The sequence below is a fragment of the Eleutherodactylus coqui genome, chromosome 2 (genome assembly GCF_035609145.1).
Source record: "Eleutherodactylus coqui strain aEleCoq1 chromosome 2, aEleCoq1.hap1, whole genome shotgun sequence".
NCBI lineage: Eukaryota > Metazoa > Chordata > Amphibia > Anura > Eleutherodactylidae > Eleutherodactylus > Eleutherodactylus coqui.
Genome location: NC_089838.1, coordinates 102,660,234 through 102,684,103, shown reverse-complemented (window position 1 = coordinate 102,684,103; position 23,870 = coordinate 102,660,234). Strand labels below are relative to the sequence as shown.

The window sequence follows — 23,870 nt, the reverse complement described above, 5'->3', positions numbered from 1 at the left end:
CTACATTGGGCCTTATTCCGGCTCGCTCACATTTGCGTAGTATGTGAGTGCAAAAAATAACACAGCATGTTCCATTATCCTGCGTATTACATGTGACAGAGCCCATTGTTCTCTAAGGGCGCGGAATAAACGCTGCCCTTACACAATTACATCGCGGATGGGTGGCGTCCATGCGTCGTTGCAAAGCAACAGTGTGGGAAATTTAAACAAAACTGGAAGACTGCGCATTACAGTGAGATACACTGTCATGCGCAGTACAATATCGCTTCCGTACGCAGCGACAGGCCGGCTCACCAGCGGTAAAACTCTGCGTGACTCACGCAGGGTATTACACATACGGCGTGTGAGCCCGGCCTAAGGCCACTCTCACAAGGCGCTTTTTACTGCGACGCGGTGATCGCTCTACAGCGTTCCCATTGATTTCAATGGGGCCCGGCAGACTGGCGCTCATTTTCTAATGCCGCGATTTATGAGCGCTGTCTGCTCTATTTTGGCACGTTTTTGTGCTTTTTAACTTTCTTCATCACCCATCACAATGATGAGGTGTATTAAAAATCGCTGACGAACGCAATAGTCTGCGCTCAAAAACGCTGATAAAGATTGTGGCAAAACACTGCGATCAAAATCGTAGCGTTTTGCCGACGCCGTGTACAAGAGCGACCTAAGGGTCCGGTTACACAGAGCGATGTCGGAGAACGCTCAGGCAGCCCGTTTATGCAGGCAGATACATCGCTGGCGCCTTCAAACAAGAAATCGTTCAGTTGTTCACAATCGCTGTGTAAGTGACTGAGGGCGGATCGAGCGCGGTTTACGCCGCACGATAAGTGACCGAGCCAACGCCAATTTTTATTCTTCCATAAAATGAACGAAGCATAAAAAGCGAATGACTTATCATTCGCTGTAACCTGCGTTCACACGGATCGATTTTATTATCGTTCGCTTTCGCTCGTTTGAACGCTAATCGTTCCGTGTAAAAGCGCCTTAATTCTGCGCAGCTAAAAACGGTGCAGATCTTTCCTATCCACGGCCCTGCACAGTGCAGCAGGTAATCCATGTGCAGCTCTAATACAGCAGTGCTGTGTAAATATCCTCCTATCACCAGCAGACAACACCCAAACCTCCTCTGGCTGACCTCATTAAGACGCACTCTGAACACCTCCCTCCAAGCAACTGACCCTATTAGGCGGAGTTTAGTGACCTTCCTGGGAGGAGCAACGACAACAAAAAATCCCTCCCACTTGGATGTCACCACGTGACCCTAGCGTGACGGCAGTCTCCGACCTTCCAGGGCGTGGCTTGTGCGGCACTAACCTAAGAAGCTTGCCGGTCAGGCCTAGTGTGACCCCGCCCACCCCAACCCGCCTTCGCTTTGCTATTGGCTGCTCGCTAAGCCGAGTACGCGAACCGGAAGCGCCTCTTCTCCAGCTGGTTGTCATTTCTGTGTGTGCTCGGTCCTGACTAGAAGGACGGGGAGGAGCAGCGGAGACGGACAGAGCCTGAGAGGCGCTCATAGCGGGCTATAGAATCCCCCTCCCCCGCTCCCCGACTTCGCACAGAGACCCCCCTCTTCTCCCCCCTCTTCGACGCCATTCTCGTTCCTGTCACACCGGGCTGTCACCGGGGCGGGGGAGCAGAGCCACCATATGCTGTAATGTCAGAGGGAGGCGAGCGGCTGCGCTAGAGGCTGTCACCGGAGCGCTGGCTTCATGAGGTAATGTGGTGCGGGGGGTGACGGTTCTGTCCTTCTGGAAGGATGAGGCGTCCTAATTGTCTGTGTTTTCTCCGCCGGGCAGGGAGCTGAGAGGAGAAGAGGCCCCTCATCTGGTCGCCCCTCAGTGACAGGCTCATCCCAGTGATCTGCCGCACTTCATGGATTGAAGCTGGGAGCGGCGTCTCCGGTCACCGCAAGATTAATTTGGTAGTATTTTTTTTTTTTTCTCCATCCCCGCCAGGATTATTCCGGTTAGACGGTGCAGATATCGGCCGACGCTCCCCGGAGATCCGGCCTTTTAAGCAAGAAAGAAAAAAAAAAAGGAAACAAAAAGAAAAACACGGTATTTTTTTTATTTTTTTGCCCCTAAAATTTAGTACTCAATGGGGGATTACGGCTTCGGAGTGCTGGTGCAAAATAACACCGGGAATAAATCGGCGTTTCCAGTCCGGTTCCATCCGCATCTGCAGCCGCCTCACCACCACCAGAACGCCACGCCGAGCCCCGCCGCGTTCATCAATAACACGGCCGCCAACGGCAGTAGCGCCGGCTCCGCCTGGCTCTTCCCCGCTCCGGCCGCTCATAATATACAGGATGAGATTCTGGGCTCTGACAAATCCAAGTCTCAACAGGAACAGCAAGAGTCTCTAGAGAAGCAACAACTGTCCCCCAGCCAAAACCAGGACGCGGGGATCCTCCCCGATCCCGAAAAGGGCAAATCCGAGGAAAACCCCGGAGACAACTCATCGGAAAACGGCAAGGAGAAAATAAGAATAGAGTCGCCCGTGTTGACGGGGTTCGATTACCAAGAGGCATCGGGGTTGGGGTCTTCCAACCAGACCCTGACCTCCTCGGCGTCCCCGCTTACGGGTTTCAGTAATTGGTCAGCTGCTATCGCCCCGTCTTCTAACACGATCATTAACGAGGATGCCAGCTTCTTTCACCAGGGTGGCGTCACGGCCGCTTCGGCAAATAATGGTGCTTTGCTGTTCCAAAATTTCCCTCACCACGTCAGCCCCGGCTTCGGAGGGAGCTTTTCTCCACAGATTGGACCCATGTCTCAACATCACCCTCATCACCCACACTTTCAGCATCACCATAACCAACATCAACAGCAAAGGAGGTCTCCTGCCAGTCCGCACCCACCCCCGTTCCCCCACAGAAATGCTGCTTTTAACCAACTGCCCCATTTGGCCAATAATCTCAATAAACCTCCCTCTCCGTGGAGCAGCTACCAAAGCCCGTCGCCCACACCGTCGTCTTCATGGAGTCCCGGCGGCAGTGGATACGGAGGATGGGGTGGGTCCCAAGGTAGGGACCACCGTAGAGGACTCAATGGAGGAATAACGCCCTTGAATTCCATTTCGCCCTTAAAGAAGAATTTTGGGAGTAACCACATCCAACTGCAGAAGTACGCCAGGCCCAACTCTGCCTTTGCACAAAAATCTTGGATGGAAGACAGCCTGAACAGAGCCGACAACATCTTTCCTTTTGCGGTGAGGATATATTTGTTCTTTGTATGTGTTTGTGGGGGTCTGGAAACATGGAGAATCAAACGTGATGGGAATTTATAATTTTTTTTTAATCATTTTATCTCGTTAATTTGAAAGAAATGGTTGGGGTGTAGAAGGAGTTAAGGGGAACCTCCAGTTTGAGGACAAATTTCTATCCTTGGTGTGATTCCTGCTGTTGGTCTTCTCTGACTCGCTGGTTTGGGATCCTGTTTTAAAGGTGGCTGCTGCAATTTCTTAGCTACCCAATGCACACACTGCGCTGCCGTCTGATTGGCCAGCACGGATCACGTGACTCTAACGCCACCAATGCACTGTGGGGATTGGGTAGTCTGAAGATTGCATCTGCCATCTTGGGTGGCTGAAACCAGAACCCATTGAATCAGAGGGGCATCGGCGCAGAAGACCAGTAACAGTAGATAGTAGAACGGCCTCCTTCGATCCCAAAACAAGATCGTCCCTTTAAAATAAAGCTATAACTGCTGGTCAGATGTCTTCACGTCGTTTTGCTCCCGGTAGAAGCTGCCGCGATCATGTGACTTATTGTATTCATAACCACGGGCTTTAGTAGTCATGTGATCGCCGCAGCTTCTTCTGGGACCGCAGCGGTGACGGCCGGAGCTTCGGCGCTGGACTAGGAGAGAGGGGTACACCTCACAAGTGATTGACTTATTTTTTAACCCACTCCCTGCTCCTACAATATTTAATTATTATTTTTTTTAAAACTGAGAAAAACCTTTTAAGGTTTGGTTGGACAGGCGGACCAGAACGTAACGCCATGTTTAATGATGCGTTGTGCCGTTTTTCACAAACGTGAACCACAACTGCAATGTCCTCTTTAATCAGTGACACCAGTTCTTCAGAGCCGGCTCGACCGGTCATAGAGGTTCCTCTCAAGTTGTGACACATGGGAGGTTTTGTGTGACATCGGAGTATGAGGTCACCGGTGCCACCATCTTCACGGATGGTAGTGATACATGACGTCTATCACAGGGAAGTTGTCACGTCGTAGATGGCCACCAGCCCTAGAGGGAGGAGGACGCTTGCACCACCGTGCACTTGCCTTCACCAGTCCTAGCTGGTCCCAGAGCTGTCTGCAGTGGTGGTTCTGATCCGTGCAGGTCCATGTCGCACATCTTAGCCCTGCTTCTCTCTGGGTCGGATGTCTTATGTGCTGGTAGCCATTGCTGGCAATATCAGTAGTTGCGTCATGATTGACCTTGAAATATTGCAGCAGAGCTCCAGTCCTCGTGCCGTTTGGTGATGGGCTCTGTACATTGCAGATATCGCAGCAGCTCCTGGCAGCGGCCCATAGCCTCAGCTCCTTTAAAAATAGACAAGACGTCTTTTATTGTTCCCAAAACAAAGGTTGAGGCTGCAGATTCTCAGGTCAGCCGTAATAATGCATCTCTCCTCCGTGTGCCGATACATTCTGATGGAGGATATTTATATCCGTGGTATGCAAGCGGGGAGAATGTGCTAAACGCTGCTGGCTGCATTCCTCCACTCCATGCCATACATGCAGTGGGGTGGCTTTATATCTCCCACACATCGGAGACAAGCCCAGCTTTACTGCATCGGTACGCAGGCCTCAGCACCGGCCATGTATTGTTCACTGCAGGTACTTTAATTACACATTTGCAAGAAGAGTTGTGGGTACAATAAGGCATTGTGCTCTACCAGCAGAGGTCGGGACGTAAAATCCTTCACTACGGCACAGGGTTTCAGTGCGGTATGATGCTGATGAGATAGAGATATATATTATATATTCCTGGAGGTAGCAGATTGAGGATGGAGATGTTGTATGTCGGCTTATCAATATGTGAGTGCTTGAAGCATTCAATGCAGTAATCAGAATCCATCTGATTGCCCACGTGCCTGCAGTGATTTACCCAGTATACTTGGCAGTTAACGGGTTACTATTACTATCTCGATTACTAGGTTGGATTTTGGACAATAGCTTGCAGCGTACCATTTTTTTTCCCCCTAGGTGAGTGAAGAATGGATTTGATGGCCGGCACTCTTTACATTAGGATGTCCTACATGACATCCCTTTTATACGTTGGGTATCCGCACCATGCAATATGGATGAATTGACAATCACGTTTACGTCGATTCTTTGACAATCCATTAAAATTACTTTACTAACGTGGAAATATATTTATTTAGTGTAAACTGAAGGGTTTTTCCGAGAACGACTCAATTAGCGTTTATTCCGACTGCACGTTCTTTACTCTTATGGATGTAACTAGATTGTATCGGTACGCTTTTCACTGAGAACGTTCAACTAGTATCAGTTTATTTAGTACTTGTTTACAGCGCTCGCTCCTTGCTTGCCCTCTGCCTTAGCATAGTTTTTCTCTGCAGTATTGATAATGAACCACGTGAGGACTTGGCCGGTCGGCTCCAAGGCTTCACTTACCATGCCCCACTGCAGTATCCACGGTTTGCTCTTGGATTATGTTCCATGCGAATAGTTTAATTTACAGGAGCCTTGTAACTACTGACAGATGGTTAAAAAAAGCAGTTTCTATTATGATTGCATTGGTAAATGGGAATATTATTATTTTTTTTATATATACTTTTTAGCATGATTTGAAGGGGTTATTCGAATATAACTTTTTTTTTTTTTTTTTTTATTGGGTAAATGGCTGGCCATGCTCTAAAACAGGGGTCCCCAACCGCCGGGCCGCGGACCGGGGCCGGGCCGTTGGGTGTTTAGCGCCGGTCCGCGGCACCGCCGGGAACTTTTACTCTAAACACAAGGCCCGCGGGCCGAATCCGGCCCGCTGCCTTGTGCTATGTGGCCCGCGGCGTGCCGACGCCGCTGACCACCGAAGCGATTACCAGCGAGGGCGCCGCAGCTCCCCGCTGGTAATCGCGCTGATGCCGGCGCACACTGACGTCTGTGCAGCCAGGATACTCTTCCCCGAGTCCCCTGCTCATTAGTTCCGCAGGAGAGGACTCGGGGAGGAAGCGTTCCGGGCTGACGTCAGGGCAAGCAGACAGTGAGCGGCAGCAGGGAGGAGGTAAGTATATGGGTTGGGGGGCTGCTTATTACAGGGGAAGGGGCTGCCAATTACTGGGAGGGCTGGTTATTACTGGGGGCTACTTATTACAGGGGAAGGGGCTGCCAATTACTGGGGGGGCTGGTAATTACTGGGGGCTACTTATTACAGGGGAAGGGGCTGGTTATTACTGGGGGCTACTTATTACAGGGGAAGGGGCTGCCTATTAGTGGGGGGCTGGTTATTACTGGGGGGGTGGGGGCTACTTATTACAGGGGAAGGGGCTGCCTATTACTGGGGGGGCTACTTACTACTGGGGGACCTGCTTATTACAGGGGGGACCTGCTTATTACTGGGGGGTTGCTTACTGGGGGGGGTGCTTATTACTGGGGGGGAGGGCTACTTATTACAGGGGAAGGGGCTGCTTATTACTGGGGGGGGGGGGGGGCTGGTTATTACTGGGGGGGCTACTTATTACAGGGGAAGGGGCTGCCTATTACGGGGGGGCTGCCTATTACTGGGGGGGGGACCTGCTTATTACTGGAGGGGTTGCTTACTGGGGGGGCTGCTTATTACTGGGGGGGGCTACTTATTACAGGGGAAGGGGTTGCCTATTACTGGGGGGTGCCTATTACTGGCTGGGGGGACCTGCTTATTACTGGGGGGAACCTGCTTATTACTGGGGGGGCTGCTTATTACTGGGGGGGGGTGTTCTTATTACAGGGGAATGGGGTTGCTTATTACTGGGGGGGCTGGTTATTACTGGGGGGGACCTGGTTATTACTGGGGGGGGACCTGCTTATTACTGGGAGGGGGGGATTGCTTACTGGGGGGGCTGCTTATTACTGGGGTGGGCTGGGGGCTACTTATTACAGGGGAAGGGGCTGCTTTTTACTGGGGAGGCTGCCTATTACTGGGGAGGCTGCCTATTACTGGGGGGGGGCTGCCTATTACTGGGGGGGGGGGGACCTGCTTATTACTGGGGGGGGGGGGACACCTGCTTATTACAGGGGGAGGGGCTGCTAATTACTGAGAGGTGGGGGCTGTCTATTACTGAGGGATGGGGGCTGTCTATTACTGGGGGGGAAGATACATTATATGCTGCCCTATGTGTGTGCTGGGGGGGGGGAGATTATATACTGCCCTATGTGTGTACTGCCAGGACATTCTAATGTCATAACTAAATAAGAATGCACTAAACTCCAACCCCCTTCATAACCCCGCCCCCTATAACCAAAACCCCGCCCATGTCCCGCCCAACCTTGCCGGGCCTTGTAAAAATGGTCTTGCTTGAAGCCGGTCCCTGGTGCCAAAAAGGTTGGGGACCACTGCTCTAAAATAACTTCTCTCGCCCCTTGGAAGCAGCAGAGCAGCTCCCTTGAATCTCACGCTGGCTGGAAGTAAGGTGACCACTGCAGCCAATCAGAGGGCGCAGTCTTGCTTCCTGTTCTCCTGGCATCACTGCTCACCTTCTGGGCGCCATGATGCCAGCAGTTCAGGACAGTATGTTGCGGCTAACTTCTAGCCAGTACTGACAGCAGGACATTTACCGGAGCCACACCGCTGCTTCCAGGGGTGAGAAGAGAGGTAAGTATCTGTTATTTTAGAGCATGCCTGACCATTTAAAGGAGTTGTCTGTCATCTTTTCCACTGATCCATCAGTTGGATTGGTTATCAGTAGTTGTGGGCTGGAGGTCTGCCGCTTGGGACCCCTGTGCATCAGCTGATCCATCATATCCAGACCTGACTAGGAAGTGGCGTAGCAGTGTGGCTCTCCCATTGATTTCAATAGGGGGGAGTGAAGTCGGAACCCACACTTCCTCCCCTGTCTTCTAGACGAACAGCTGATGGACTGAGGTCCGAAACAGCAGACGCCTGTCCATCAACTACTGATGACCTATCAAGAGAATAAGTCAACAGTGGAAAAAGTGCAGGCAACCTCAACAAAAATATATATACATGCTTGGACAACCCCTTAAGGACTATGTAACTTTGGCAAACATTTTTTGTCATTATCCTAGTAAATCTAAAATGGGGAAAAAAGAAGCAACTTTGCAATAGAATAGGTCTTTGTGAAAACTCTCCTGCTATCTTATTTCTACAGCTCCTATGCACACTATACGTCTCCATGGTAACATACGTCAAATTCTGTGTAGTGGAATCCTGCAGTCTTACAGTCTCGCACTTGCTTCCATTTGTCTACTACATTTGGTAGGCAAGCTAGAATTACAAGACAGAGGAGGGGATATGACTGCGGGACAAGAATAAAGAGGGCTGTTGTCTGTTACCAGGGAGACACACGGGTGCTGTAGTCAGTTAAAAATTCTTACTGGTTTGCAAAGCCGCTTTTTTTGGATAAGAAAAAAAATGCCAAGGTGGACATGGCCTAAAATCTGTTATTTGGGGAGAGAAATCCTTGTACAATCCTGTCTGGGCTCTGGGGAGGCGACACCTCCACTTCTGGCCTGGTCGCATAGTATGATGTTTTCTCCCTCCCCTTGTGACATCATTGCAAGGTATTGACTGTTTGGCTCATTTAAATAACTAAACCAGTTCCTTTCTCTGTTATAGCTGATACAGAGAAGGGGGCTGACTTGGTTGTTGAAAAGGCAGCCCCCTGCAATGATGTCACCAACTATGAAAGTGGGAAGGAAGTATTCATACCATGTGACCTGGTGTTGGTGCTGCTAACGTTGGACCGGGCATTTTTTTTCCCTGGATAACCCCTTTAATAGCAATGAATAAATGTAATTGTTTTCATTGCAGATAATAAAAAGCTAATGCAGTATTTTAAGCACTTTTCTGAAGACTTTTCAGAAGAAGCTGCTGTGTGTGTACACGAGGAATAACCCAATTTCTGGCAATTATATGACTTGTATCCTGTATTTTGCCCATTTTCTGCTCTGCTGGATGTATTTCTAATTCTCCCCTCAGGACTGGTGGGAGAAGCCTGCTGCTGTGCTGTGTTCTATAGACTGCATACAGAGAACTGCAGATTCTGCTCTCTAAATGTCTAATGCACACAGCCAACCTAAAATCATGTTGTAGGACAGTGTACAGCAAAAGCAAGCTGTGAAAATGTGACTTCTGTACCTAAAACACGGTAAAGAGTGACTTAGTACTAGCTAACAGTCAGTATCTATTGAAGTCTCCTTCTCCCTCCCCTCTGCTCTCTGTACAATTCAATGAGTACAATGACTCCTCCCTCTCCTCCACCTGTGTTCTAAGGTCTACTGTCAGTCCGTTAAGAGCAGGCAGTGGACAGCCAGCTAGGTGGAAAGGATGCCCCTAGTGGCCAGTGATAGGTTTTTGAGCTAAAAAAATAAATAAATTAAAGGAAGATAAAGTAACGAGCAGATCTGCTATTATCTTGCTGGCTATCCTAAAAGCACAAGTTGTTCGAGAAGTGAATGACCATTGAATGTCTAAAGAACTTCCTTTCTGAAATGTACTTGATGGTTAATACAGCAAGGAAGGTATAGTGTAAGCCCGAAGCCGTAGGTAATCTGCAGCCGTGTGCGCTGGGATGTGCTGCACTGGAAATGAAGTGTATCCATAGTGACCAAACCGAGATGTTAATTAAATAGCAGAGAATGTGATATACCTTGGAAGTGATCACATCTGAGCTTGTGATATTAAGCACATTTTCTGAAAACGCCATATATGTTTAATAGGCAATAGATACATTCATCATTGAGCTCGGGAGGGAGGGAGGGAGGAAGGGGGGTACAGGGGAATATACCCTATTCTCTCGGAGTAATGTAATACAGATCCGTGATATGGATGTGTGATAAAACGGAATGTGTCAACATTTGTATCTATTGGTAGTGCTTTCTATTGGCCAATTACCAGTGAAAATGCAGATGCTATTTAGATCAAATACAGATCCATCTATACTTTAACCCCTTAAGAACCAAGCGCGGTAAATATACGGCGCTTGGTCTTGGGCTTTAATTTCTGCCGATAGCAGATGTACGGCGCAAGATTAAAGCCTCTGCTTCTGCAATCAAGCAGCAGAAGGCCAACTGCATTTTCTAATCTCGGGCTGCTAACCTATAGTTTGCACGCATGAGAAGTTGAATGCTGCTATTCAGTCTCCCATAACATAACCCGGAGAACAGTGGAGGTCTGTATCACGCTGCAGGCAATGGACAGTCGGAAGGTTTGTTGCAGATCACTGGTAGGAAAAGACCACTTTTCAAATTCTTCTAATGGGTGGTGGTTTGCTTGTCACATGGCCATCATATGTCTGCTTTCTGATTCACTATACTTGTGGTTTGGAGAACTCAAGGGTACTACTAGAGATGAGCGAGCATACTCGGTAAGGCGATATACTCGAGAGAGAGCATTGCCTTTTTCGAGTACCTGCTGGCTCGTACCTGAAGATTCAGGGGGGCGCTGGGGTGAGCGGGGGGTTGCAGAGGGGATCAGGAGGGAGAGGGAGGGATCTCTCTCGCTCGCCTCCCCCGCGGCCATCCCCCAATCTTCAGGGATGAGCCAGCAGGTACTCGAAAAAGGCGATGCCCTCTTGAGTATATCGCCTTACCGAGTACGCTCGCTCAACTCTAGTTACTACCTAAGACCTCCCTTTGACAGCAATGCATGTTTTATCTCTGTCCGTTTTCAGCTGCGCGTGGCCATTGAAATGAATGGGCAGCGGTTTCAGCACTGCTGAAAACGTGGCACAACTTGGTACCATGTTTTTTGGCGTCACTAAACGCAAGCGCAAGCTGCACTACCTGAAAAAAAAAAAACAGGCACTTGTCATTGCCAACGGAGCATCTTTTGCTAGTAACGGGGTTTGAAGACCCTTCCTCCAGCAAGAGATTGCTCCGTTTGTCTCGGCCAACACTTGAGGAACCAATCACAGCCAGTCAGTGCATGTCAGCGTTGCTGAAACCGCAGTAAACGCAGCTTTGAAAAATGCTTCTGTGTGACGAAGACCGCACTCAGCTTGTGTATTTACACTAAATAGTCACTTTATTAGAGACACCGGCCCATTAACTATTGGAGCTTCACTGTACAGAAATTAGACATGTGACCCTGGAGTGCAGCATAAAATCAAGTGCACAAGACTTTCAGGGGTCACTTTGTTTGAATCCGCATTGGAATGGGAAAATGTAGCCACCTGGGCGACTTGGAATGAGGCCTGGTCATCGGTGCCAGACTGACCATAACCAGGGTCTCAAAAACAAGACACCCCTGTTGTTTAACCATATCAAGAGTCTACTGAGAATGGTGTGATTGAGGTAAAATATCCAACAAAAGGGGATCCTGTGGATGTAAACAACTTGCTCATGAAAGGATTGAGAGGAGGATGTCAAGAATTGTTCTACCGAACAGGCAGTCTACAGTTAAGCAATTAATGCGTCTGAATGCACAGATGGGCTATAACCGCTAATGACTTGTTTGAGTGCTAGTCAAGGTAATGCCCTAGTGGGCAAAAATTGGATCACACAGCAGTGGGAAAACATGGGAGGGTCAGAATTTGGTGTTAGCAGCATGCATCAGTGAACCATTCCTGTCAGGGGTCAGCAGTTCAGGCTGGCGCAGGTGCAGTAATGTGGAGCATTTTTTTAGTACACCCGGTGTTCTCTGATACCTGTAGATGGATACTATGACTAATTTCTGCAGCGCTGAAAGCCAAAGGATGTCCAGTGCACTACTCGATGGGTGTCTAGAATAAAGTGCCTATTGTATTGTATGCATATCGTCATATGCATTGTGGTAGTGCAGCTGCTGTAGGGGCATATATTCCTCATGCATATATTCATGCAACTAAAATGAAAGTGGCCTATTTAAGGCAGTTGGGGTACCCCTAACTTCCGGTGGTGACAAGGTACAATAATACCGCCAGGGTGAATACAGCAGTGAGGGGCACATTTCTCTCAGATTCAGGTTCAGTCTGAAACCCAGAATAGGGCCTGCTGGTTAGAACAGGGCAGATTCCCATCCATCCAGATGGCCTATTAAAGTCATTAGGGGCCCAGGGGGTAGCGCAATAATGGTGGTAAGAGTTTCCCACAATGCTCCCAGTCTGGGGAAGAGCTGGCTGTGCCAAGGCCTATGGTAGCCACCCCTTCCCCAGGCTCTGATAGTGAGCGTATGTTCAGTGAGGGCATAGATGGCCTTAGCAGTACCTCCTTGTAGTGTCCCTCGTTTACTGATAACTGTGCGCAAATGATGGACTATTTGGCCCCTAGACATAAAAGTCAGCAGGATCTGTAAAAATGTCTGACCAACCTAAAAATTTTACACAGCAGCTATCGTTGCTTCTTTTCTGTCATAGACAAAAACATTAGCAAACTTCAGTTCTCCTGTCAGTTGTGTACTTAAAAAATTTTTTTAATGATAAATTGCTATTTAACGGTTCTAGCCGTCTATTAACAGTACTTCATATTTCACGAAAATTGGTCTTTTTTTCATAAAGTCTCTGAGCAGTATTTTTCAACATTTATATAGCATTCATTTGTTTAGGAGAAATAGGGTGGTCTGGCAGTCCCCTTTTAAGCGTGAGTTTAGGTTTTTTTGTTGTTGTTGTCCTTTTTAACGTATAACTTGGCATGGAAGAAACCAATTTATTGACTTACAGCTTAGGAAACTAATATGATATTCCGCTCCCTTACCTTTCTTATATCTGTGCAGTAGCCCCTTGGCATATTCCAGAGCAGGCCCAACTGGTCCATCAGTCATATAATACACAGAATGTGCCCCACTTCTCCCCCTGCCCAGCATTCATTTGGTAACAAGCTTACATGACAGTCAGGGGTCCCTAAGGGCTCCTGTCCATGGGCGTAGCAATATCCCGCCGCGGATCTACACCGCGGGAACTGCAGCAGGGGAGAACTGACGGTTCTCCACGCTGAGCCTATCTGACAGGCTCACCAAGGCTAATCGCAGCATGCTGGGATTTAAAACCCAGGAGCGGAGACTCTCTATGATTCTCCGCTCGTGGACAGCATAGCTGCGCTTCCCATAGTAGTCTATGGAAAGCGTTCACTGCGTTTCTCGCGGGTGGATTATCGCCGCAGGAAACGCAGTGAAGAATCGCCCGGGGACAGGCCGCCCAAGGCTGGGTTCACACAGAGCGGATTTGCCGCTGAAATTCCATCCGGAATGCCGCCACGGCAAATCCGCCTGCAGCTGCTAATCCCGGTATTAGCCAGCCATGTGGACGAGATTTCTCAGACATTTCATCCACTCAGGACGGCGAATCTGTCGCAGCAAAGCCGGCAGAAGCTGGCATTGCGGCCCGGATTTGCCGGCCACAGCATGTTCATTCTTTTCCGTTGCGGCCACGCTCTTCTCTATGGGAGCGCCGGCTACAACGTAAAAGCGTGCGGCCAAGCCGCTCCAAAACCCACAGCTAAGTGCCGCAGGTTTTGAAGCAGCGCTTTCTGGGCGGAAATTTCACGTTTTTTTTTTCTGTGGCCAAACCGTGAGCTTTCCGCCGGGAATACACCGTGTGCGAACCCAGCCTAAAAAGGAATAATGGTGGAATAATTGCTGTGTTATGATTATCACATCAACCTCTTTCGTGTGTATTTACGTATATCACATGGCGTCGGGTCTCTAAATGATGTTAGTAAAGTTAACTTGTATAATACACACTCAGCTGCCGGCTGCTGTCAGGGGTGTGTCTTGCCCTTCTGCTGCCTGCAGCGAACAGCACAATGGTGCTCCTCCCGCAAGAGAAAATATATTAACAGAGAGATGCATACACGTCCTTTACTGAGAAGTTGCCCCTCCCCCTGAAGCAATTTTCTTTACTTGCCACTGACTTCTTGTACAATGCAGTAAGGGTGGAGGGTGGCACTATACTCAACACACAATGCCCGGGGAGCGCTCAGTAGCCTATATTGCAACTATACAGTGCGGCTTGGCATCTATGGCACAAACTTTGACGATCTGGTGCTGCCTGTAAAAGGTGTTGTCCAATGAAGCAGGAGAAACATTGGCCCTAAAAAAAACCACACCTTTTCCCTGCTGCCTGGTACTGCCAGTAAGTACAGCACATGACTGCTAAGGACAGTGGCCCGCTGCAGTAGTCATGTACCGTTACAGCACAATAGCTGGCAGCCTATAGGCAAAACCCAGCAGGCACCATCTGCGTTGGATTGAAGGAAGATGGAGGTGGTGAGTGCTGTTTTATTTAGGGTTTTCTTTTTCTCTAACTACTGAATAAGGCTGTGCTAGATTTTCGTGCAGATCCACTTCAAAATCCGCATCAAAATCCACTCACAAGTCACATGCCCATATTGTCACACTGACATTAGAAAATATTAAAGGGAAAGGGTGGAACAGAACTACAATTAATGGCACATCCAGACTGTTATGGGATGGCAGAAGACATGAGAAGAACAACTCTCAGCACTTTCCTTGCAATCAAGTATCACACTCCACAGCTGAGCTCCGCCCCTCATGACATCATTACAGGTCATTTACTCTCCACTCCTGAGCTCCGCCCCTCATGACATCATTACAGGTCCCTCACAAGCCACTGCTGAGCTCCACTCCTCATGACATTGTGACGGGTCCTTCAGCTCCTCTGCCCAACCTTCATCCTCCTTATATACTGCTGAGCTCTGCCCCATCAGAACATCATCAGTTATCCCCTAAAGAGCATCCAGGTTCTCTCCACTTCACACCTCTGCTCCCGTTAAAAGGCGCCACCTGAAGCTGGAGCCTTATCCTGCCTCATGGATAGAACACCCCCAGATAATCTCATGTTGTTAATTAACGTGAACAGAAAAAAAATACAGGAGATGGTGAAAACCAGAAGGCTCGGTTCCTATGGGACGGAAATCCAGCGACAATCTTCAAAACCCTTTAGCAGTTTGCCCCGGGGGTTTTGGAGCAGTTCGGCTTCCGGCATTCCATTGAGGCTTTCTCTCCCCATAGACAAGAGAGAGGCTGCAACGGAAAAAAAAAAAGAATTGATACGCCGCGGCTGTCAATTCCGCAGCGCGGCTCAGTGTGTGTTTGCCACAACGGATTGGCTGCCCCATGTGGACAAGATTTTTGCAAAATCTTGTCTATATGGCTGGCTAATCCTGGAATTAGGAGACGCGGGCGGATTTTGCCACAAAGTAATTCTGCACAGAATTTTTGCGGCAAATCTGCCCCGTGTGAACCCAGTCTAAAAGCTGCTTCTGTACAGACACTGACAGACATGCTGAGATGCTGGAGGTAATAATACTTTAAAACATGGCCCTCAATAAATTACTATTCCCCTAATAGATGCATGATCAATGCTAGTTGAAAACTGCAGGTCACATGACTAGTGTCCTTACTATGGGCAGAAACCAGCCCATGGACTGTACCATTATAGTGTGCAGACAGGGGCAACTGGTCTAATAGAAGAATTTTAAATGTATGTACATTAGCAAACTGTATGATTTCCTATTACTCCATAAAGAGTAGAAAGTGGAGAACCCCTATAAGGGGAACCTGTCACATCCCCACAGCACCATAAATGAAGTTGCAGTGCTGTATTATTTATCCTCGCCTGTCATACAGCACAGTGACTTGGCTTATGGTGTCCTCTAGACGTGAGGGCTTCCTTTTACATTATTTACTAATCTTACAAATGCTGAACTTGCATCTTCTACAGGCAGAATGGTAAGGGCTTGTCTGTGACGGAACGCATAGATGCAACGTGTCCACCCACGCCTCATTTCCTCTGATTTTGGTGGACGGCTGGAAGACCCCCATACACATTAGAATCGTCAGATCCTTTGTTTATTTAGTGGGCAGCTTAGAAAGAGACCTGGGTTTGGTTTAGCAAAGACAAATCCACATTAAAATCTACATTTCAGACATTTGGATTTTGTTGCTGATCCCTTCCACATGTAATATTGCTGCCCATGTGAAGCCCCCTTGGGATATGCCCACACAGAGTGGAATTTGCTGTGAAATGTCCACAGCGGGCACGATGCATGGTGAATGGAGCCATTAAAAGTACATTGATCTTTATTTATCTAGATGTGTATATACATTGCATATAATATGCGTGTAAAAAAGAACGCAGTATGTTTTACCGCGTATTACGCGCCCTATTATGTGTCTATTTCATATGCAACATTGCTAAGCGTCAGAGCGAGAAATTATAAAAAAAAAAACCAGTCAGACTGCGCATGACGGCCTCCGTGAGACATGCTGCCCTGCGCAGTGCGTGATATGCCGGCGCACACAGTCTGCTTGTATGACGCTGCCTATGGACTCATGCCCACGACCGCAGCAGCCCATACTAACAAAATGTATCCAGTGTCCATACAAATAAGGACATTACATAGACTAAAATAACTTATTACAGCGCACAAAGCAAAGCAGTAAAAACTAATGAGTACCGCTGTGCTGCGATCACACAGAGCAAGGTTCACAAGGAATAAGTGACATTTCCCTGACTGCCCCTGGATTATGGCAGACAATCACCGTGTCGGAGGGACATCATCAACCCGGAGAGAACACCGATAACTATGATCAAACATACCGTTCTGTGTAAGGCCTCGGCCATAACACTAACATGTTGTGGGTCTTCCTACTGCATTTTCCCGATTTTTGTAAACCGTAACCCCATTGATGTTAATGGGACCTTTAATGCATCTCGTGGATCTCCCATGCTGTGCGATATGCATGCGAGCGCGATTAAGAGAGATGGAATAAATCCTTCGCAGTGCCACCTATTGAAAGGCAGCATTCCTTTAAGCCAAAGTCAGACTTTTTACACAAGCCTTATTACAATGACTGGAAATTAAAAGCAAAGCCAGACTCCATGTACATACAGCTGTTTCAGGGTGTTTGCCCTTCACCTGTGTACAGTAGGAGTGTGGCATTGCTAGTGAGAGGCCTTGGATGGGGGTCAGAAGCGCTATCTTTTCTCCTTAGGGAGAGCAACTATACTATAAACTAAGTGAGGAGACTCAAATGGCCACGCACGCTCCTCTGGGTAATATGCAAATAAGGGAGATGGAATAAATCCTCCACGGTGCCACCTATTGGATGGCAGCATTCCTTCAAGCCAAAGTCAGACTTTTTATACAAGCCTTGTTACAATGGCCAGGAAGGAGTCTGGCTTTGCTTTAAATTCATGGCCATTTGAGTCTCCTCACTTAGTTTATAGTATAGTTGCTCTCCCTAAGGAGAAAAGATAGCGTTTCTGACCTAAAAGCGCGATGAAAGGTTTTCCATTGAAACCCTTCCGATCCGCTATCGCATGAGAGGCTTGGGATTTCGCCGATGGAAGGCGGTTTTGCCTGAAAATCGTCTAGCATCTGCGGCTAAATTGCATGTTCACAAGCGCGATACACTTAAACTGTTCCACACAAAACTTGCACATGTCTAAATTCCATATAGGAACGCCCGATTTGTGAAAGGGCAGGTGTCTCCAATAAAGTAGCCCCTAAGTCATTCAGTTCAAAGACGGGCAACTAAATTAAGAAACGGAATGACAGGACTGGAATACTCAGAGAGGCTATCAAAATTGGGAATATTTACCTTGGGCAAAAAGACGGGTAAGGGGTGACCAAATAACTATCTATAAATACATCAGGGGAAGATACAAGGATCTCTCCCATGACCTGTTTATACCCAGGACTGCAACTGTAATAAGAGGATATCCTCTACGTCTAGAAGAATGAAGGTTTCATCATCAACGGCGAAGGGGGTTCTTTACTGTAAGAGCAATGAGACTGTTAAACTCTCTGCCTGAGGAAGTAGTGATGGTGAAATCTATAGAGGCATTTAAAAGGGGACTAGATGTTTTTGGAGCACTACAACATTACAGGAAATAGACATTAAATAGTCAGAAGCGTTGTTAGTCCAGGTATCTTCCGACTACCGGTCTTGGAGTCAGGTAGGAACTTTTCATTGAGGCCGGTTGCACACGGGCAACAAAATCGTGCGTTTTTCTCGCAATGCGACAGCGCTACAAATCGCATGTATGTGAAGCCCATGCTTTCCAATGGGTTCCTTCACATTAATGATGTTTTATAGCCTGCTACATTGCAAGAAAAAAAATTGCGGGTTGCTGAATATTGCAGCGATGTGCGAGGTTTTGTAGCCCATGCTTCCCTATGGAGCCTTCCTCTCTATCGCATTGCACGAAAACGCGGTTTTCGTGTGGTGCAATGCAACTTTTATAGTAGGAAGTCCTACTGTACAATCCCTAAAATAAGCCCTAGCTGCATAAAAAAGAATATATCACCTAGCAGCCGCTGTCAGGTCTTCTACACGTCTCCTCTTCAGCTGCGGCTGACTTGCTTGTAGTTTTCAGCAAAAGCTTCCTAGCTTGCAGGTTCAAAATCCCTGCCTCCAGGAAGCACTGGCTCTGATTGGTTCTCAAGCGTGACTCAGGGTTCAGTCAATCAGAGCCAGTGCTTGAAGAACGTAATTGGTTGAATGGCTTTGATTGGTTTATCGTGCGCTAGCTCTGATTGGCTGAGCCGTGGCGATCAAGAATCAATGAGGCAGGGATTTTGAACCTCCAAGCCAGGAAGCTCCTGCTGAGAACTACAAGCAAGTCTGCCGGAGATGCAGAGGAGACGTGCGGCGGACCTGACAGCGGGCGCAGTGATATCGCACAGAACACACCTGCAATATCACTGTCACTCGTGTGAAAAAGGCCTAATGTTGATCCAGAGATTATTCTGACTGGAAATAGGGAAGGTCCGTCCCCCACAAATGGGGTAAATTGGCTTCTGCCTCATTGTTTGTTTTTTTGCTTTCCTTTGGATCAACAGTGGGGGGTGGAAACAGGCTGAACTGGATGGATATTTGTCGTTTTTCAACATTGCATACTGTAACATAGGCCTCATGCCCACGGCCGTGTTGGACTCCGCCAGTGGAATCCGACGCAGTGCCACCCACTCGCCTCTCCAGATCCGCTGCGCGAGTCCCGTCTGAGGAGTCAGCGTGCATGCACAGTACAGCACATTACGTGTGCTCACAGCGGAAGTATCATGTGATGGATGGATTCCATTGACTACAATGGAAGCCGGTCGTGCGTTATTACTCGGCAATTAAAGCATGCCGCGTTTTCTATCACACTGCAGAATTTAACTGCGGGCATTAGCCCTTAGCGTGTACCCTGTAAAGTGGAAAAAACCAAACTAGCCTGTCCCATTGTGAGGCGGTATTTACACAGGCGAGTGTGATATCAGTCTGAGAAACCCCCTGACCAATAAAGCACTTCGCAGGTTTACAGGTGCGATGTTTTTTAATAATTTTTTTTTTATTTATTTTTTAGCTTTAGTTATGCTGATAAATAGCTGGATTGGCAAGGGGACTATTTCTACCATGTTGCCTAGTGTGTGTTTGCTGTCCCTTGCTGAGCCTCCTTTAGTACAGATGACTGGGCCAGGCAAAATGAGGAAAAGCTATTATATAGCTACACCCAAAATCCATTAGATGGCATTTAAAGATTTCTTGCAGTGCTGCTTTATTTAGGTGTAGTTTGATACTATTCCATCATTAGCCTTTTGCTTCTCACCAACCCTTCTCAGTTTTCCGCCTGCGATCCTCCCTGCTATATCTAATAAAAGTACGAGCACGCATTTCAGCCTATTACTAATGCATGTGGGGAAACAAGTTAATGCAGTTATCTATTAACAGTAGCAAAGCTTGCTGACATAAAAAAAGCCATTAGTCAGCAAGTCCAGTATCTGGGAGGGATTTACCATTAAAATATATTGTGAAATAAAATATGAGATGTACAATTAAAATTTATCCTGCCGCGATCTCCTGAATTTGGATTGCCCTCATAATGTGATTAGCCCCAGCTCTGCACATATCTGACTATATAGATATAGAAGTATTTTAAACATCTTGTCACGGATAACATTGTTAGTCATGGATAATATGACGTTAAAGCGCACGTGACTTTTCAGAATAAGCTGGCGTGTGTGTACATGAGGAATTACACTTTATGGTCATTATATGACTTGTGCCCCGCATTCGTCACCCCTTTTTCACCTCTGCAGTCTGTATATGTAATTCTCAGTTGTCTGTGAGCTGGTGGGAGGAGATTGTGCTGCTGGTTTCTATACACTGTGCATAGAGAAAACGGTAGATTCTGTTCCCTTACTTCCTGAAGCACACACAAACATAACCTCATAACTAAAGAAGTACTGAGCAGTGTAGATGTGATTTCATTCGTTGTAAATCACTTACCAGTTAGCTGTAGGTACATTTGTATGTCTTTTCTTCTCTTTTTCCTCTGCTCTCCATGGACTTCTGTGGGCAGCATGAGTCATCCTCCTCCTCCTTCCTGTTCTCTGCTTTGTTATCCTTGTTAGGAGGGATCGGTGTCACTTTACAACAGGCTGTGAACAGCAAATTGGAAGGGAGACTCCCAGTGGCCAGCACTTTAGAGGGATTTTTTTAAGCACAAAAACCTCAGTTTAGGCAGAGTGATTTGCACCTTTGCTAATTATCACATTGGCTATCACATGAGCACAAGTTGTTAAGTCTTTTACATTTAAATTCTTTACACTACTTAAGCCTAATGGCTTTCTAAGGGGCCGCAGGTACAAAACTGTATTGCTAGATGGAAAGAAAAAAAAAAACAGCACATACTTTACGGCTGGGTTCACACAGGGCAGATTTGCCGCGGTTTTTCCTTTGCGGTTTTGCCGCAGAAGAACTGCTTCTGCGGCAAAACCGCTTCAAAGGTTAACTTGGGCTTGTGGATTTTCGTGCGGAAAAATCCGCGCGCGTTCTTTTCCGCACCGCTTTTTAACTTTTTGTCGCGTATTTGGTGCGGTTTTGGCTGTCTCCATAGAGGTCTATGGACAAAAAAGCGCTGCGGAAAAGACCAAAGAATGAACATGCTGCATCTTTTAAAACTGCGACGTAGTTGCATTTCCGCACTGCGGCTGTGCGGAAAAAATCCGTCCTGTGAGAACAGCTTTTTGGCAAATCTCATTTGTGCTGCATTGCACTGCAAACACAGCGGTTTTGCCGCAGTGCGGATATGCAACGCAATCCGCGGCAAAACCGCAGCAAATCTGCCCTGTGTGAACCCAGCCTCAAATCGGCAGCATGTCCTGCGTCATGGAACTGCAGCCGTATGCAACGTAAAAAGCAAAATATGTGGCAGACCCACAGCAACGTTCCTGTTGGGTCTGTTCAGATTTTCGTTCCTTTGTTCCATTCTACAACGAAACAACAAAAATAAAATGGCAATCCAAATCTGTCAAAATAACAAAAAACGCTGGTGCCTTACGAAGTCCGTTGACTATAATGAGTTCCATTCGGTTTCCATAATTTTATCAGAAAAAATAGTGCAGCGTGCTGCGGTATTGTCACCGGCATTTCAGGCGGAAGCGGTCATAGAAACCGTCCAATGGAAATCTGAACAGAACTTGGCACATGCAGATCTTGCTGTGGATGTGCAGCATAATAGCCGCTATGTAGAGGTGGTCTTGTTGAGTAGTGAAATGATTCTATTATTATTTTGGTCAGAGGATGAAGGCCATAACGCACACAATAAGATCAGTTTGCATCAGCTTGTCAAGAATCTATGATTTTTCAGTTGATTGGAAAATCGCACAGAAAAGTTTCAATTTTTTTTTAAAACTTTTTTTCTGAAATACATTGCAATACAATTTCGACCATGATTATTTTAATTGAACATGCTGGTCATCTATTCTGAATAATTCACTCTGTGGCATATTAACGGTTTAGGGCTAATTCCCACGGGCGGATTTCCACCGCGTATTACGTGGCGTAAATCTGCCGCATTGCCCCGCAGATATTAGGTTCTATTGAACCTAATAGCGCAATGCTCACAGTGCGGAATTCCACCGTGGAATCCCACACCGTGAAATCACACGTCCTCACCCGCGGCATGTTCTATTTGCCGCGGGCGTAAACGCCAACGGCTTCCATTGCAGTCAATGGAAGCCGTCCGTCACGCTATTTTCCGCTGTAGCACAGCAGAAGATAGCATGAAAACGCTTCCCCGCCTACCGCCGGCCACATCATATGTAGTCGAACACTTTTTTTTTTTCTTATTATTCCCCCTTAATCACAAAAAATGTATTCATTATGCATATGGTAACATACAGCCATACGTTTCCATACATTTATCATTGACTGCAATGTTAACAAATAACAAAACGTTTCCATATGTTTTTTTGTGGGACAGGAAAATGTAGTTTTTGAATCCCGCAAAAAAAACCACACACGTATACTAGGCTAAATGTAGTCAAATGTGTATATAGTGTTTGACTACATTTAACCCATTCTAGCACATACATCCCTGAAACACTGCGTTTTCGTCTGTTTTTTGAACAAATAAATGTGTGCGTTTCACGGATGGATATATGCCAGTGTGGACGGTCCCTCCGAATGCTTTATAGAATGGAAGGGTTAATAGTTTACTTTTGTCATTTACCAAAATGCAAAGTGAATTGACAAAAGAGAAATCTAGATCTGTTTGGTGTGACCGCCCTTTGCTGTCAAAACAGCATCAATTCTTGTAGCCACAGTTACACAAGGTCAAGGATTTTGTAGGATTAACTTAATTATAGCAAACAGGTGATAATGATCATCATTTTCATATGTAGGTTGAAAGGGTCATTAACAGAAACAGCTGTGTAGGAGGCTTAAAACTGGGTGAGGAACAGCCAAACTTTGCTACAAAGCTAAGGTTGTGGAAGAAAATTGTACACAGTTTTTGAAGGAACATGGCGGAAAAGGTGTTCCAGACATCTTTGGCTGTAGCGTGGTCAAACCCTTCTGTCTCTTCTGTAATCCCAGGCAGACTGGATGATGATGAGGTCAAGGCTCTGTGGGGCCATATCATCACTTCCAGGACTCCTTGTTCTTCTTTACGTTCTTAATGACTTTGGCTGTATGTTTGGGATCGTCGTCTGATCAGCTCCAGATTTATTCTGCAGCAGGACATCTCCCTGATAAGTTACTGAGTCAGTATTTCTCACCATTAATCCCGACCAAATCCTCAACTCCATTTTCTAAAGTGCAGACCAAAATCCATAAGGAACCTCCCCCAGTCTTCACTGCTGTCTGCAGACACTTATTATTGTATCGCTCTCCAGCCCTCCTGTAAACAAACTGCCTACTGATGAAGCCAAATATTTCACATGTTGACTCCTCAAAACCAATCAGTTTCATCAGTTATTAAGGGTCCATTTAGACGGGATGAATGTTGGGCAAACGATGCCCGACACTCGTCCCTGTGTGTCCTCGCTCCTGTGCTCCTGCATGGAAGCTAGTAGAGCTGGCTCGCTCACAGAGCAGCCAGCAAGGGGCAAGGCTGTTGCAGGAGATTTCTCTCCCCTCCCTCCTTTACATTCATGTAACAACACAGCGGCTGTTCAATTCTGAACAGCCGCCATTTACATTGAGCGATCAGCTCATCGTCCATCGTTTATGCTGCATAAACGATAGATGATAAGTTGAACGCTGATCGTTCAGTGTAAATAGTGGCCGTTCAGTACTGAACAGCCGCTATGTTATGTCAATGGAGAGGGGCAGGGGAGTGTGAGGAGTGAAATCTCCTGCAGCCTCCCAGCTGAGAGCTAACGATACTAGCTCCCGTGCACGGAGTGTGAATCCCGAGGGGATAAACAAAAAATCCCCACAGGCGATCACGGAATAACGCTCGTTATTCCACGG

At 47.2% G+C, this 23,870-nt stretch overlaps 1 protein-coding gene across 2 annotated transcripts in view; it reads left to right on the top strand.

The window, feature by feature from the left end:
- The first annotated feature begins 1,453 nt into the window (after nucleotides 1-1,453).
- The window catches only part of CPEB4 (cytoplasmic polyadenylation element binding protein 4), a 76,448-nt gene continuing 54,031 nt past the window's right edge, over nucleotides 1,454-23,870 (top strand). For both annotated transcript variants that reach the window (XM_066591274.1, XM_066591273.1), the window contains exons 1-2: nucleotides 1,454-1,711; nucleotides 1,794-3,207. In XM_066591274.1, coding sequence (XP_066447371.1) covers nucleotides 2,095-3,207 — 1,113 coding nt within the window. In that variant the 5' untranslated portion in view covers nucleotides 1,454-1,711; nucleotides 1,794-2,094. The remainder of the gene's footprint in view (nucleotides 1,712-1,793; nucleotides 3,208-23,870) is intronic.